This window comes from Plecotus auritus (assembly GCF_963455305.1).
Source record: "Plecotus auritus genome assembly, chromosome: 1".
Lineage (NCBI taxonomy): Eukaryota > Metazoa > Chordata > Mammalia > Chiroptera > Vespertilionidae > Plecotus > Plecotus auritus.
In genome coordinates, this window is record NC_137770.1 from 200,094,504 (window position 1) to 200,111,634 (window position 17,131).

Sequence of the window (17,131 nt, forward strand, 5' to 3'; positions counted from 1 at the left end):
TGCTTCCAGAAGGAATGCGACTCTGAGGACACTGCGGTTATCTCACAAGACCCAACCTGGACTTGTGACTTCTAGAACTGTAAGATAATAAATCCGTGTTGCTTAAGACATTGAGTTTGTGGTAATTGATTATAGAAGCAATAGGAAAGTAACACATCCATCTTGCAACACCTTCCTTTCTCCACAAAGTATAGTAGTGTCTTCCTAAAGCATGAACGAAAATACGATCTTGCATCTCTCCAGGTTCCCACAGCTGTTTAACATAGCATCACAATATTTCCAATGTGGTAAACTGAAAATAAGGTTTCACTGAACCTGAGAATACTGAGGGAAAATATCTATGCAAGACATTTGCATGCTCAGAGCAACACTCATGGTATACAAATGGAATGTAATAGGAACCAATTCTGTGTGTTTGCCAAATGCAGGATTCATTGCAGGCAGTAATGTGGGTATGAGAACTGTTCTTAACATTTCATTTTTGTGAAATGTCAACATTATCAAAGGACCAATAAAGAGTTAAATATTTTAATATAATTCTCTGGAAAATATAGATATAATTAGTTAAGTAGTAGAGGTTCTGGTTTTATTTTTATTAATTTCTAATACTGAGGTAGAGTATAAATCTTAAGGGGATAGAAGCAGAGTCTGATTTATTTAATTTTTTTACAAAGCATCTCAGTAAGGCTTAAGTGCTATTAATATTTATTGACAAAGCTAATTATAACATTAATACATAAATAAGTAGCTATTAAGTAATGCAATCATGTAAATATGCAAATATATCTCAGCCAACATATAGCACCAAACAAAACCAGTGTTTATTAAAACAAGCCTTCCTTCAAAATATATTTTTGCTTAAAATTCTGGAGATTTTTTCTTATACACAATTATGATGCTTTGCTCTATTAAGAAATATCACAACTTCATTGATTTTATTTGTTTGGAATTTGAAGCATAAGACATAGATTTTCCATAGTTAGATTGAAAATGAAAAAGCAAAGCAAAACTTATTTTACAGTAAATGTACAGATTTAGTCAGTTGGTGGTTTACTTTTCATAAGTTTCTGGATTATTTTCTTATAAATGGGGGCATGAGGGTCCAGGCAAATTTTGTTTCCATTCTTCAATGTGGCTCTGCCAGGAAAAAGAGAAGAGGTGAGCCCCTTGGCCTCTGGGTTTGAACACAGGTGGAGAGGGGTGAAGGGGGGCCATAGGCAAAGGTGGAGGAGGCAGAGGGTGGGCACAAACAAGTGAGAGGACTCACATCATTTGGGTGGTGGGGCAGTGGAGTCCAGCCCGGATCACCTCCAGGCTGGTGATGTGCTTGGGATGGACTCGGGTTCTGGTCTTCACACACAGGCATTGCAGGTCCCCATCTCCTTCTCCAGGGTCTGCTGGGGAAAACGGGGGTGGGGGAGGGGGCGTGAGGGAGGGAGGGAGTGGTGACTCCTAGAATGACTCCTTGGGGATCTTTCTCAATGCGTTCAGCCATCATTTCCCCATCCACAAACCATACCTCCCGCAGTAAGAAGTAATGTTGCCTAGATGTGAAGTGCAGGGGACAGCGCTTGGCGCAGCACCCGCACACACCTAACTTCGCTCAGCATGGTGGCTACAAGGTTCCCCCCACCCCCACCCCGCCCTCAGGCCCAGCCCCAGGGGTTCCCCTGCCTCTCTCCGGCCCTTCCCGGCCCTCCCCTCCTCGCTTCTGTTCTCACCGCTGACTTGGGCGACCACAGCTGGCAGGAGTAGCAGCCCCAGGAGCAGCAGCCCGGGGCTGGGCCAGGGGCGGGAGGCACTGGAGCCCGCTCTCAGGCTCATGTTGCGGAGGTGCCAACAGGAGAGCAGAGTACCAGGGCAATCCGGGCTGGAGCTCTGCAGACCAGTGGTTCCCAGACTCTCCAGCCCCGTTTTTATCCCCACTGCCTCTCTAGTCCGGAAGCCTGGGGTGGAGGGTGAGGAGCTGTGGTGCAGAAGCCAGAAGAGTTGGGCTCTGGCCAGCCAAGATTGGGGAGTGGGGGAAGGCGCGGGGGAGGCGGGGAGCAGAGGGAAGAAGAAGAAGTAAAAAAAAGCTCAGGTCAGCTGTCTGGGCTGCAAGCTGGTAGCAGGATCCACACCCCAAACCGATTTCATATACATGCACATTTGTGGAATTAGAAACAGTACTTGAACCTTACAAAATACATGTTCTTTGTTATGTGCAACACTAGAGTTCCCTGCAGTCACCAGGTTGCAATTTACACAGCATGTACCCTCCGGACTGAGAGAGTTTCTCTCCTCTCCCAACGTCCAGCTCCCTTGTTAAGAACTGCTCTTCGCCCCTGCCTTTCTTGTTGATTACCACTAAGTTGAGTTGAGTGTGTTAAAGGTGTTGCCTTGTTAAGAACTGCTCTTTGCTCCTGCTTTTCTTGTTGATTACCACTGAGTTGAGTGTGTTAAAGGTGTTGCCTTGTTAAGAACTGCTCTTTGCTCCTGCCTTTCTTGTTGATTACCACTGAGTTGAGTTGAGTGTGTTAAAGGTGTGTGGTTTATCATTGTTTTCTGCTACTAAAAGGTTGAATTTGATCGTTGGGCAATGACTCAATCCTGAATGTCACCTGGCTGTGGAAGGCTTCCTGAGTCTCCTGAATGAGACCCACCTGCTCTATCAACCCATCATCCAATTCACTCCAGGAAGCAAGGTCTACATCTTCACCAATCCTCTTACTCTGAGAAAAATGGTGAAAGTAATATCTGAATGCATGCTTTCTGTAAAACATGGTGCCGGCGTGTTTCTCCATTCTGCTCAGCCAAGAAGAGAAGTCAAGAAGGAGAATTTGCAGGTCACGTCTCCCAGTGCCTGCTGTGACCCCGGTGTCAGGGTGAGATGGGCTGTGCTGTTGGTAGGATCAGTGATGCTCTCAGGACACTGAGCACCTGGGAGTTGTGTAGGAAGACATGGAGGACAGGATAGGGGCATGCACCAGAATCCTGCACCAGAAAGGTCGGGAAATTAACAGAGACCACCTTCCCTTCCCTGAAAAAGAATGACTTTGGCAAAGTACCCACTCATCGCACAGGCGGAGGATCTCTGTCACCCTGATTCACAGTGCTGCAAGGCATCGGGAGCCACGGCGTGGAACTAGCTGATGGCTTAATGCTCAGCAAGACCGGGACTTCTGCAGGGATATGCAATTTAATTCCTGGGCCTACAATGTTCTTTCTCTTACTCCCCCACCACCTGCTCTTTCAGCTGGCTAAGTCCTATTCATATTTCTGTGTCAGCTTAAATATTACTTCCTCAGAGGGCCTTCCCTGACAGCTGTGGTTAATTGTGTTCCCTGTGGTTGTATCTTGCAGCACCCTCTGTTTTTCCTATTTCTCAGAGATCATACAAACACGCACAAATGTTATACACAGAGATATGCATGTGCCTCTGTTTAAAATGATTTCTTTTCCTAAATGAGAAGCTCTATGAGAGATCGTAATGTTTGTCACTATCACACTGGGCTACAGGGACCCAGTGTAAAATTACCACATTTAGTAAAGACAAATCTTTATTATCTTTGAATCTAGTGATGTTGAAACTAGTGATGTTGAGGCTTTGACTTGTTCATGTATCTGTTTCTTCATGCAAAAGGGCATACCTCTTTCTTAGTAAGTGCTACATGTGGTTGTGATTATTTGTCAACTTGTCTGCCTCTCCCACCAGACAGTGATCTCTTCAAGGGCAATTCTATGTGAATTACACATGTTTTAATATCCTGCATCCAGCACAATGGCAGATACAGAATATGTTTATGGGACTGAAGCTTGAAATCCCAAGTCATGTTAGTGGCAAAGGGAATGAAAAGATTTCGATATTTGAAGTGTAAAGGAATCCAGAGAGTAATAAGTGACAATTAAATCAGTCTTTCTGCATCTAACTAGAATAATTCTATATGTGTACACACACACAAAAAGACACCTACATCTCAGGAGTTATTAGCATAGTGTAAAAACTGTGGCATGTCTCAGGAGCTGGTCCTGTTGGAGTTCTCTAGGAAATGACTCCAAAATTAATGAGATGCTGAGCTATCCTATCTAATAAAAGAGTAATATGCGGATTGACCATCACTCCAGCACACAAGATGGCTGCCCCCATGTGGTCAAAGATCCTGCCCCCATGTGGACACAAGATGGCCACCACAAGATGGCCAGCAGGGGAGGGCAGTTGGGAGGGACCAGGCCTGCAAGGGAGGGCAGTTGTGGGCGATCAGGCCAGCAGGGGAGGGCAGTTGGGAGGGACCAGGCCTGCAAGGGAGGGCAGTTGGGGGCGATCAAGCCTGCTGGGGAGGCCGGCAGAGGAGGGAAGTTGGGGGTGACCAGGCCTGCAGGGTAGGGCAGTTGGGGGGGACCCAGGCTTGCAGGGGAGAGCAGTTAGGGGGGACCAGGCCTGCAGGGGAGGGCAGTTAGGGGTGACCAGGCCTGTAGGGGAGGGCAGTTAAGGGCAATCAGGCTGGCAGGGGAGCAGTTAGGCATCAATCAGGCTGTCAGGGGAGTGGTTAGGGGGTGATCAGGCTGGCAGGCAGAAGCTGTTAGGGGCAATCAGGAAGGCAGGCAGGCGAGCAATTGGGAGCCAGCAGTCCTGGATTGTGAGAGGGATGTCCAACTGCCCGTTTAGGCCTGATCCATGTCCAACTGTCCGTTTAGGCCCAATCCCAGTGGCAGTCGGACATCCCTCGAGGGGTCCCAGATTGGAGAGAGTGCAGGCTGGGCTGAGGGACAGCCCCCCACTGTGCACGAATTTCGTGCACCGGGCCTCTAGTTTTGAATTATAAGAGAAAAACTGACAATGACTACTATCCTCATTACTTCTTTATTACATGTTTATTTTGGTATATTTTTGGTTAACTATTAAATGCATTTATTTTATAGACAAACCATTTTAAGACATTGAACTTATAATGGTGTGGAGATTATAAAAAGAAACCTAAATAATGCCAAATTTGTAAACTAAATGCTTAATATACGAATGTTCCCAAAATTCCATGCACAAGTTGGGGGAGGTGAACTTCCTTATTCTCTGATACTTATTGTAGTATAGGCAGCATGCTATTTATGCATCAAGTCCTATTTTGTGTGTCAATAACTCTGTGATATATAATGTAACCTCTTTATTAGAGAAAGAAAAATCAAGGAAAGTGGTGTGGTATGGTGGTTAAAAGCATATTTTCAAATCTCCACTCTGTCACCTACTTACTTATCTGATCTTGTGGCAAATTTCCTAATCTCTTTGAACTTCACTTTTCTTCTCTGAAATACTGGGGGTGCTAATCATATATAATAAAGAGGTAATATGCAAATTGACCCTCATACCCTCACACAAGATGGCTGCCCCCATGTGGTCAAAGATGGCCACCACAAGATGGCTGGCAGCGGAGGGTAGTAGTGGATGATCAAGCCAGCAGGGGAGGGCCAGAGGGGAGCAGTTAGGCATAGATCAGGCTGGCAAGGGAGTGGTTAGGGGGTTAACAGGCTTGTAGGCAGGTGAGCAGTTGGGAGCCAGCCGTCCCAGATCGTGAGAGGAACTGTGGGATCAAGCCTGAATTGGTAGTTGGACATCCCCTGAGGGGTCCCTGATTAGAGAGGGTGCAGGCTGGGCTGAGGGACACCCTCCCCCCTCCCCCAGTGCATGAATTTCATACACCGGGTCTCTAGTGGTAATAATAATAAATAATCACTAACATTTATATATGGGTTATTGTGTGATATGCTTTATTTTCACTCTTTGAATTTATTAACTCTTTTAATTTTCACATCAACTTTATGAAATAAGCAATAGTATTATCCCATTTTAGAGATGAAGAAAATTAGGAATAGAGAAGTTAAGCAACTTGCCCAATGTTAAACAGCTAGCAAGTGGTAGAGCTGAGTTACCCAGTTATTCTCTTTCTAGAGGACATGCTTTCAATTAGGTCATTTCTATTTTGTAAGAATTATTTATTTCATGCCTGTAAAACACTTAATAGATCTGCAAAGCACAGTACCACATTTAGCCAAGAGTTAGGGAGTAAGCTATATGTTATATTTTGAAACTAGCCTTGCTTACTTTTATCTTCTCTGTCATCTATTAACCAGCCTTCTCAGAATAAAATGCGACTTTTTAAGACAGAATGGAAAACATATCCAAATTGAATACAGCATGACTAGGTATCCTGGATAAAGAAAAACTGCAGAAAGGTAAGGCTGCAAACTCCTACTCCTCTTGGGAGATAAAGATTTGACAGAAAGTGAACAGATTAAGCAGCTGACTCATCACCTTTCAAAATTTTCTGGATTATCTTCTTGATCATGGGAGCATTTGGATCCAGGCAGATTTTCTTCCCATTCTTCACCGTGGCTCTGCAAGAGAATATATAATTTTGTGTGTGTCCTGTCCTATCAGAGGGGATTGATGGGGCTGAACAAATAGCAGTGATGAGGATTGAGGCAGAGGGCTTCCCTAATGAGTTAATAATACAAAAGCATGGACTTACATCAGTTCGACATTGGGGCAATGGGGTCCTGCCCTGAACACCTTCAAATTTTGGATGTTACTGGGATGAATGCCAGAGGTGGTCTGTATACACATGCAGCGAAGTTCAGCATAGGGCTCCTCTTGCACACTTTCAGCTGGGATAGAAACTGAGAAGTGGTCATGAGTACCTTTAATATCTATCGACTTGATTCCTCAGTGCCCTTCTTTGTGAATTGTAGCTCGCTCACAGCTCACAGGCTACTGTGAATATGATCTGAAACCTATAGTAAAGAACCAGAGCTGAATGCCAGGCATATGGTAGGTGCCCATTAAACTTAGCTTCTTCATTTAGAGTTGTTAGTACAATGGCCTTCCCCTGGTCCTGTTGGGGTTCACTAGGAAATGACTTCAGAATTAATGAGATGCAGAGCTATTTTGAATTATAAGAGAAAAACTGACAATCACTACTATCCTCATTTACTTCTTTATTACATGTTTATTTTGGGTTAGCTATTAAATGCATTTAATTTATAGACAAGCAATTTTAAGGCTTTGAACTTATAATGGTGAGGAGATTATAAAAGGAAACCTAAATAATACCAAATCTGTAAACTAAATGCTTAATACATGAATGTTTCCAAAATTCCATCCACAAGTTGAGGGAGGTGAACTTCCTTATTCTCCGATACTGATTGTAGTATAGGCAGCATGCTATTTATGTATCAAGTCCTATTTTGTGTGTCAATAACTCTGTGATATATAATGTAACCTCTTTATTAGAGAAAGAAAAATCAAGGAAAGTGGTGTGGTATGGTGGTTAAGAGCATATTTTCAAATCCCCACTCTGTCACCTACTTACTTATCTGATCTTGTGGCAAATTTCCTAATCTCTTTGAACTTCACTTTTCTTCTCTGAAATACTGGGGGTGCTAATGGTAATAATAATAAATAATTACTAACATTTATATATGGGTTATTGTGTGACATGCTTTATTTTCACTCTTTGAATTTATTAACTCTTAATTTTCACATCAACTATATAAAATAAGCAAATATTATTATCCCATTTTAGAGATGAAGAAAATTAGGAACAGAGAAGTTAAGCAACTTGCCCAAAGTTAAACAGCTAGCAAGTGGTAAAGCTGAGTTACCCAGTTATTATCTCTCTAGAGGACATGCTTTTAATTAGGTCATTTCTATTTTGTAAGAATTATTTATCTCATGCCTGTAAAACACTTAATAGATCTGTATCTTGAGAGTTATTCATAGAGTTTAGCTATCATTCTAGTACATTAAAAACAGATTATCAACTAGTGACTTTAGTTGTTAAAAAAAGAATAATTAAGGCTTCCCCTCAACAATTATGTTTAAATTAATAATATATGACAACAAAGTAATAACAAATTTTGATTTTATGCTAATAGTGCTGTAAGACTAGTGTGGTTATAAATTTAAGAAATTAAGAAATAAATTAAAGTTCTGTTTATTATAAAATAATTAGCAGTCTGGCAAAGTTTTAATTATTGTACTTATTTGCAAGATTGACTTTAATACTAAAATTACAACTTTGCAAATATAAACTAAATATGATTATGTATAAAGATGCCAAGGTAAAATATTTAATACCAAGTAGAATCTGTGTTATTATTTTTGTTATTATTAATACTGGAGGTATTGATAGAGCTTGTTAATGCTTTTTAGCATATTATTTTTGCTTACTAGTATAAAATATATTCACTTAAAAATAAATAATCACTGTCTACAAGACTTACACTTTACAACTTTTTAAATTTTAGGGCTTGAAAGCAAAAATAAACATTAGAAAACTCAGAGAATTCTCTTCAACAAGATATCCTAGGACTAAGGCAATGAAAAACTCTATTAAGTCCCTACATATATTAACAAACATTTATTGATCAAGTGCTCTCTGCTGGGCTCTGTGTGATTCCTAATATCATTGGCCACTATGGAATCTATTAATCACCATGGGCACATCTAGTCTAACAGCAAAGTAGAGCAAGATAAGTTAACACAAATGTATTTGGAAAGAAAATTTTATATAAAGAAATGCAGAGCACAGTACCACATTTAGCCAAGAGTTAGAGAGTAAGCTATATGTTATATTTTGAAACTAGCCTTGCTTACTTTTATCTTCTCTCTGTCATCTATTAACCAGCCTTCTCAGAATAAAATGCGACTTTTTAAGAGAGAACGGAAAACATATCCAAATTGAATACAGCATGACTAGGTATCCTGGATAAAGAAAAACTGCAGAAAGGTAAGGCTGCAAACTCCTACTCCTCTTGGGAGATAAAGATTTGACAGAAAGTGAACAGATTAAGCAGCTGACTCATCACCTTCCAAAATTTTCTGGATTATCTTCTTGATCATGGGAGCATTTGGATCCAGGCAGATTTTCTTCCCATTCTTCACCGTGGCTCTGCAAGAGAATATATAATTTTGTGTGTGTCCTGTCCTATCAGAGGGGATTGATGGGGCTGAACAAATAGCAGTGATGAGGATTGAGGCAGAGGGCTTCCCTAATGAGTTAATAATACAAAAGCATGGACTTACATCAGTTCGACATTGGGGCATTGGGGTCCTGCCCTGAACACCTTCAAATTTTGGATGTTACTGGGATGAATGCCAGAGGTGGTCTGTATACACATGCAGCGAAGTTCAGCATAGAGCTCCTCTTGCACACTTTCAGCTGGGATAGAAACTGAGAAGCGGTTATGAGTACCTTTAATATCTATCGACTTGATTCCTCAGTGCCCTTCTTTGTGAATTGTAGCTCGCTCACAGCTCACAGGCTACTGTGAATATGATCTGAAACCTATAGTAAAGAACCAGAGCTGAATGCCAGGCATATGGTAGGTGCCCATTAAACTTAGCTCCTTCATTTAGAGTTGTTAGTAAAATGACCTTACCCAGCCTCAGGAGCACCAGAACAGCTGACACCCTCCCCCCACTTCCTAATGCACGCTCACGCGCGCACACACACACACACACACACACACACACACACACACACACACACACACACACACGGCAACAGCAGAAGCAGCCACAGTGGAGGGGAAGCGGGGACTCCACCTTCAGCTTCCCCTAAGTTTCTCCTTCCTTCTCCGACGGTGGAGGGAACCATCACAGTCAGGAGCAGTGACAGCTGCAGCAACATCTGTAAGACAGGAGCAGAGGTGGCCCTGGGTCTGAGGTTCATGGCGAAGAGAATTGAGCTATGAACCTAGAGTTGTTCCCAGAACCTGGAGACCTCGGCGCGAGAGTGGACTGTTCCCAAGGAGTCCGCGGCTAAGTGGCTTTCACGCTCTCCTGGTGTCTTTTATACACACTCCCATGGCCAGTAAGGACAAAAAGGATGGGGACGGGGGAAGTGAACACATGTGGTAATATTTGTATAAGGGTAATTATGCCAACCCAGATAAACACCAGGCAAGTTAAAGTTCCTGCTAAATTTCATTCTGCGCATTACTTCACACTCCCTCTCCCGCTTTCTCAATACTGACCTCCCTTACACATAGTTAACACTGCACTTAGGTAAGAACTAGACTGAAATATTACATATCTCTTCTTTGTGTAACTATGAAATATGCCCTGCCTTTCCTATAATGTAATTTATGTGAGGCCGAATAGTAATATGTGACTCTTTGAAAAGAGAACTATCTTCCCTTTGTAGTTGCCTCGGAAAGCAGATGTTCTATCTTGGTTGTTGATAAACGCAGGGATTCCTTTGCAGTGTGCTGATGAAATGAACTGGTCACCACCAAAGCCTCACTTTGCATGTTAGTTTATGTGGGGTTTTTTTTCTGTCTTTGAAATGTATTACTTTTTTGTAATTTTATTCAGAAAGTAGAAGCAAACTTATCCTCCTTGTGTTATAAAATAAACTACTTGTTTCTACCGTTTGAATATACCTCGAAAAGCAACACCCAGCATCGTTATTTTTTCCTTCTCTTTTTCTTTTGAAAAAAAACTTTTTAAAATAAATCTTTATTGTTCAGATTATTACAGGTGTTCCTCTTTTTTCCCCCCATAGCTCCCTTCCACCCGGTTCCCACCCCACCCTCTGCCCCTACCCTCCCCCCATTGTCCTCATCCATAGGTGTACGATTTTTGTTCAGTCTCTTCCCGCACCCCCCAAACCCCTTTCCCCCAGAGAATTGTCAATCTACTCCCTTTCTATGCCCCTGATTCTATTATATTCACCAGTTTATTCTGTTCATCAGATTTTTATTCACTTGATTTTTAGATTCACTTGTTGATAGATGTATTTGTTGTTCATAATTTTTATCTTTACATTTTTCTTCTTTTTCCTCTTCTTAAAGAATACCTTTCAGCATCCTATATAATAAAGAGGTAATATGCAAATTGACCCTCATACCCTCGCACAAGATGGCCACCCCCATATGGTCAAAGATGGCCGCCACAAGATGGCCGGCAGAGGAGGGTAGTTGTGGGCGACCAGGCCAGCAAGGAAGGGCAGTTGGGGGAGACCAGGTCAGCAGGGGAGGGCAGTTGGGGGCAACCAGGCCTGCAGGAGAGGGAGGGCAGTTGGGGGGGACTAGGCCAGCAGGGGAGGGCAGTTAGGGGTGACAGGGCCAGCAGGGAAGGGCAGTTGGGGGCGGCCAGGCCTGCAGGGGAGGGCAGTTGGGGGCAACCGGGATGGCAGGGGAGGGCAGTTGGGGATTACCGGGCTGGCAGGGAGGGCAGTTGGGGGCAATCAGGCTGGCAGGGGAGCAGTTAGGAATTGATCAGGCAGGCTGGCAGGGGAGTGGTTAGTGGGTGATCAGGCTGGCAGGCAGGCTAGAGGTTGGAAGCCAACAGTCCTGGATTGTGAAAGGGATGTTCCAGATTGGAGAGGGTGCAGGCTGGGCTGAGGGAAACCCCCTACCCCCCTCCAGTGCACAAATTTTGTGCACTGGGCCTCTAGTTTCATATAATACTGATTTGGCAGTAATGAACTCCTTTAGCTTTTTCTTATCTGTGAAGCTCTTTATCTGACCTTCAATTCTAAATGATAGCTTTGCTGGGTAAAGTAATCTTGGTTGTAGGTTCTTGCTATTCATCACTTTGAATATTTCTTGCCACTCTCTTCTGGCCTGCATAGTTTCTGTTGAGAAATCAGCTGACAATTGTATGGGTACTCCCTTGTAGGTAACTAACTGTTTTTCTCTTGCTGCTTTTAAGATTCTCTCTTTGTCTTTTGCTCTTGGCATTTTAATTATGATGTGTCTTGGTGTGGTCCTCTTTGGATTCCTTTTGTTTGGGGTTCTCTGCGTTTCCTGGACTTGTAATTCTATTTCTTTCACCAGGTAGGGGAAGTTTTCTGTCATTATTTCTTCAAATATGTTTTCAATATCTTGCTCTCTCTCTTCTTCTGGCACTGCCATAATTTGGATGTTGGTACACTTGAAGTTGTCCCAGAGGCTCCTTACACTATCTTCATATTTTTGGATTCTTTTTTCTTTTTGCTTTTCTGGTTGGATGTTTTTTGCTTCTTTGTATTTCAAATCTTTGACTTGATTCTTTGATCTTCTAGTCTGTTTTTGGGTCTCTGTATATTATTTTTTATTTCAGTCAGTATGCTTAATTTCTAGTTGGTTCTTTTTCATATCCTCTAGGGTCTCACTAAATTTATCAGCGGTTTCTAAAAAATTGAAAAACCTTATAACCGTGGTTTTGAACTCTATATCCAATAGTTTGCTTTCCTCCATTTTTGTCATTTGTGATCTGTTTCTTTCTCTCCGCATTTTCACTGCTTCCCTGTGTTGATAGAGTGGCTTTGTGTGCTATGTGTCCTATAGTGCCCAGTGGCTCAGCCTCCCCAGTTACCTGAGGTGGATACTCTTGGTGCACCCCTTTGTGGGCTGTGTGCACAGTCTTGTTGTAGTTAAGCCTTGATTGTTGTTGGTATCACTGGAAGGAATTGGCCTCCAGGCCAACTGGCTATGAGAATCAGCTGTATCTACGATGGGAGAACTTCTGTATTGGAGACACCCTTATGGGGAAAAACTTGCTTCAGTGGGGCTTTGGTGCTCACTGAGTCTGCCCCCTGAGTGTGTCCCTTATGGATCTGAGGAGTTGTAATCTGGATGGTCCTACTCTGACCACTGGGTACACTGGATCTTGGATCTCTAAGAAGGTGCTAATTTAGCCTCTGCCTGAGGCCACCCAGCAAGAACTACGGAGAGATCTGCAGATTCCTCTTCTTTGTTTGGGGTTTGGAGGTGCCCAGATGAGGCCCAGCTGTGAAGTAATGCAAGCTGCTGTGGGGCCTTGGGCCTTCTTTTGGATGTTCTGGGTCTCTCTGACCCAGCTGCAGTTTGTTAGGTAATTTTAGATTGCAAAGGGCCAGACCATTCATATGCAAAAGCCTCTGCACATAGCTTGGGTAGGGTGGGGTCTCAGGGAATCAACAGGGTAGAGCAAACAGCAATGGCTGATCCTCAGAGGCCCCCAGGTCTCAGTGTCCCTTGGTAATTGCTGCAAGCACCTCTGAGAGAAAGCTGCCCTCGAGTTCTGCCCAATACTAGACAGTCCAGTTTCTCCCCATATGAGTCTGGGTCCCCAGAGTCTCTCCCGGAACTGGAGTTCAGAGCAGTCGGGAGCTTGTTTCTCCCTCCTGATTGAAAAAGACAACAGTGTACTCAGTTGCTAGCCCTTTCCGCACGCGTGCCTCTGTACCTCTGCACTTTACTTCTGCACCTCCTCTGAGTCTCAGTGTGCTTTTCTCTTTCCTTCTAGTTGTAGAATTTCCACTCAGCCAGCCTTCCTGTGGTTCTGAATTATGTTTGTTTTGTCTTTTAGTTGTAGTTTTGAAGTGGTTGTGCGGGGCAGCAATTTCAGGTGTTTACCTATGCTGCCATCTTGGTTTCTCCAAAATATATTTTTATTGCTTTCAGAGAGGAAGGGAGAGGGATAGAGAGATAGAACCATCAATGATGAGAGAGAATCATTGATTGGCTGCCTCCTGCACACCCCACACTGGGGATTGAGCCCGTAATCTAGGCATGTGCCCAGAGTGGGAATCAAACCATGGCCTCCTGGTTCATAGGTCAACCACTGGGTCACGCCAGCTGGGCTTCCTTTTTTTTTTAATTTAACACAGAAATATATAATATAATTTATTTTAAAGAATTCATACACTGCAGATGTATGTGGAATAAAACATGCAAGTTTCTTTTTTTAATTTTTTTAATTGTTTGAAGTATTACAAGTAGTAGTACATATGTCTCTTTTTCCCCCCCATTGACCTCCCCCCAGCCTCCCCTTCCTCCCCCCCAGTACATGCCTTTACCTGCCCCCCCAGGGGGCATTGGTTATGCTTATATGCATGCGTACAAGTCCTTCAGTTGATCTCTTACAGCCAGCCCCCCAAAACCTCCTCTGCCTTCCCACTGTAGTTTGACAGTCTGTTCAATGCTTCTTTGCTTCTGTATCTATTTTTTCCCCTTTTCTTTCCTTTAAAAAATCTTGCTTCTGCAGACTAGAAATAAACATATAATAACAAAAAAATGTTTGAGTCCCAATTTCCATGTCCAACAGTTCTGAGTCCCCGTTTCAATGTCAAACAGTTCCTTATGTGTACATGTCAGCAATGATATCTGGATGGTGGGCACATGGTGGCAATGCAGGTCCGACCCTCTCTGGTTTGGTCCTAGGCAAGCTGCTGCGTCGCACAGCTTCTGACTGCTAGTGTGGCAAGGCGTCGTCATCGTCTTCCATCTCTGGACTGTTTCTCCTCTTGTCTTTGTGGTTGGAGCAGACCTGTCAATTCCTCTCTGTTGCAGGAACACAGGTGACAGACAGTGTGACTTGGCCCAGCTCAGATTGGGACCCAGGTAACAGACAGAGACTTGGCTGACAGCAGCTGCCCTATATCTAAATCCAGGAATGCTCAGGGCCTACTCAAGAATGCAAATAATCCTTTCCACTAATATTTACAGGGTAAACTAAGATTGTTGGTAGAGTGTTAAATTTGACAGTAAAATAATAATCAAGTTTTCAGATTAATTTAAATAGGCTAATTCAAATAAGTGAATATTCAAGAAAATTTAATTGTACTGGACAAAAAGCTGTTCCTAAAGTGGTAACTAAAATTTCTATTGGTAGTTCATCTCATGGTAAAATTCCTGAACATGCAATGAAACTAAAGCAGTCATATTTTTGTGCAAAAAAAATTAAAATTTAAAGTTATCAAGACTGCATTATAAAATTTACAAAAGCCTCCATTAATCAAAAAAGGGGGGATAGTAGGGTAATATCATGTAAGGAAAAATATCCTATAAGTAAATTACATCTAGAAAACTTTTACTTTACAAAATTAATTTTTATTTGTAATGCTAACAGCAAGACACCCATGAAAAACACACATGGTGTCTAAATAAGATGAAGGAAAATCATTTGGGCAAAAATAAAAAGGATCCCAAATCAATTATATAGAAAAGATTTCTTTATTAACTTTTGGTCGAGAATATGTTTGTATATTTTTTTAGAAAACAACTCCAAGACCATGTGGATTCCTGCAACAGAGAGGAATAAACATGCAAGTTTCTCTTTATTATTATTCCACATTCCCACTCTGTGGTAGTAACCATCAGTAATAATTTGCCTTTAGTGTTTTATTCTGTCTGCATTTCTATATACACAGAGACACACAGAATACAGAGAGATACACATATATACATAGAGGTAGATATAAGTGTTTTTATATAAATGGGATCATTATACAGCTTTTGTCCTTCAAAAATATGTCTCCAGCGTTCTCTCATGCTACCACAATGTAGTTTTGCTCCATTCTTTTTAATGACTTGTGACATTCAATGGCACTGGCAATCATTGTCCAACCTATGTCTTATTGGAGACTTTAAGGGTGTTTCCAGTTTTACACTATACAAATTGCAATAAGATATTTATTCCTTAATTCTCAGACCCTAATTAAGGGTCTTGATATCAAACTCCAGTTGATATAGACAAAGCCCCACAGAGATATAGAAGTGGACCTACACAGCACAAGGGGGCTTCTATATGTTATTGTCTGGATCTCTGTCCCATCTATAAGATTTGCTTCCTCGACTGGACTGTACACTTTGAAGGCAGAGGCATGTCCAAGGTTTCTTTGAATGTCTCATGTATCCTAGAGCATGTAGGGTAATGCAATGTACAGGGGTTCTAAACAGTGCTAATGAATAAATCTGTGAATATGTATCACATGGAGGAACGTTTCTCTTTGTTTTCTAATCAGCTACAATTCTCAAACTAAATTCCACATGGCCCAAGGTACTTGTGATTTTAAAAGATTTGGAAGGCAGGGCATAAAGGATAAGGCCCTGGCCACAAGTTATCTTCCTTTGACAACTATATTCACATCTTACACAATATTTAAACTTCCAATTTTCTTTTTGCTTAATTTTCATACCTTTAAAATTCTAGAAGAAGCTATCAAAATATTAAATGTACAAAATTATTTTGTATCAAAAGAATTATTATAGTAAATAATTTTTCCAAGTTTAAAAAACTTTTAAAACAATTTTTCTTATTGTTTATCAGTTATCAGCTATACCTCCTTAAGTTTTTAGTTCCTGTTTTTCAATTTATTCCTTATTTTTCTCCATCCACATTTGTTATCCTCTTATAACTTATAGTCTAGCAGTAGAACATATTAAATTAAAATGATTTTCCACCTCTCCCAAACCAGAAATTCATAGTTTAAGCAGCAAGCTTAAGGAAAAGCTTAAGCTGGAAATTAGTATCCTAAGAGCTGAGATGTGGAGTGAATTGTGGAGAGAATCTCAACAGAAAACAGAGTAAGGAAAGCAAACTTCTTTCTAGGTCTTCCTGAGTGATGACTTTAGAGCCTTTCACCATCACTAAGAATGATACATTGTTAATTTGCAAATCAGATATGTTTTGATTCAAACATAAGCTCAAAACCATTTCCAGAGCAAGATATAAAGGTTTTTAACATTATTCATAGCATCTTTCTTTTTCTGTCCATCACAGCCCCCACGATGTACAATATTTATTGGCTTCACTGGACTCAAACACAATCCAAGTTTCTTTCCTGGTTCATTGAGTAATATTACTCAGAAGTTCCTAATTCTTTGGGGGGAAAGACATGCAAAGTCTTTTGAACTAATGATGCTGTTTGAGTTAGCAGGTACCGGGAAGGAGGAACACATGTAGCACAGGATCATCAACTCATTGTTTAAATCAACAATTGTATTTTGTCACAAAGGACACATTGTCAGCAAGATTCATGAGTAGGCATTAACAAATTTCTTGAGTCACTCAAATTTTACAAGCTTATTAGTCAGCATTTGAGGTAAATAAATTTTTGCCAGCTTTCATTTAGTTAATAAATTTTGATTATTTAATATGTTCCAGACATTATAAAATTATTTTCATTGTGTGACTTAGTCATTTAACTATTTCTGTATAAAAAGTGAGACCCCAAATACTTGTGCAAAGTAGTGGGATATAGGTACTAATCTATTACTACTACTACAGCTAACAGCTATCATTGTCTCCACATAATTTTTTTTTGATAACCTTGAATAGAAACACAGTACAGACACTGATGGACTGGCAGTACAGAAGGGGATAACAAATTTTTAAAATCATTATTCA

General features: G+C 41.5%; 2 protein-coding genes across 3 annotated transcripts; both read right to left on the reverse strand.

Moving 5' to 3' along the window:
* Positions 1-920: 920 nt before the first annotated feature.
* LOC308245399 (platelet factor 4-like) lies at positions 921-2,013 on the reverse strand. Of its 2 annotated transcripts, none has more exons than XM_080662626.1 (3): positions 1,722-2,013; positions 1,268-1,397; positions 921-1,137 (listed from the first exon to the last, which is right to left on the reverse strand). In XM_080662626.1, the coding sequence occupies exons 1-3, from the start codon at positions 1,822-1,824 to the stop codon at positions 1,035-1,037; spliced, it is 336 nt and encodes a 111-aa protein (XP_080518752.1). In that variant the 5' UTR covers positions 1,825-2,013; the 3' UTR covers positions 921-1,034. The 2 variants fall into 2 exon arrangements, with proteins under 2 accessions (XP_080518752.1, XP_080518753.1); XM_080662627.1 differs by having other exon boundaries at positions 1,268-1,394; positions 1,722-2,006.
* A 2,809-nt stretch (positions 2,014-4,822) lies between these two features.
* On the reverse strand, positions 4,823-9,799 carry LOC308252829 (platelet basic protein-like). The gene is made up of 5 exons (XM_080677572.1): positions 9,578-9,799; positions 9,056-9,203; positions 8,839-8,921; positions 6,501-6,648; positions 4,823-6,366 (listed from the first exon to the last, which is right to left on the reverse strand). The coding sequence occupies exons 1-5, from the start codon at positions 9,702-9,704 to the stop codon at positions 6,264-6,266; spliced, it is 609 nt and encodes a 202-aa protein (XP_080533698.1). The 5' UTR covers positions 9,705-9,799; the 3' UTR covers positions 4,823-6,263.
* Positions 9,800-17,131: the final 7,332 nt, after the last annotated feature.

What these genes read in the sequence shown, in the direction of transcription:
- LOC308245399 (XM_080662626.1), bottom strand. Translation starts at nt 1,824, where the DNA reads ATGAGCCTGAGAGCGGGCTCCAGTGCCTCCCGCCCCTGGCCCAGCCCC. An exon ending in TGTGGTCGCCCAAGTCAGCG is followed by an intron (nt 1,398 to 1,721) that starts GTGAGAACAGAA and finishes CGTTTTCCCCAG; the next exon opens with CAGACCCTGGAGAAGGAGAT. An exon ending in TGCCCCACCACCCAAATGAT is followed by an intron (nt 1,138 to 1,267) that starts GTGAGTCCTCTC and finishes TTTTCCTGGCAG; the next exon opens with AGCCACATTGAAGAATGGAA.
- LOC308252829 (XM_080677572.1), bottom strand. Translation starts at nt 9,704, where the DNA reads ATGAACCTCAGACCCAGGGCCACCTCTGCTCCTGTCTTACAGATGTTG. An exon ending in AAACTTAGGGGAAGCTGAAG is followed by an intron (nt 9,204 to 9,577) that starts GTGGAGTCCCCG and finishes ACCGCTTCTCAG; the next exon opens with TTTCTATCCCAGCTGAAAGT. An exon ending in AATCCAGAAAATTTTGGAAG is followed by an intron (nt 6,649 to 8,838) that starts GTGATGAGTCAG and finishes ACCACTTCTCAG; the next exon opens with TTTCTATCCCAGCTGAAAGT.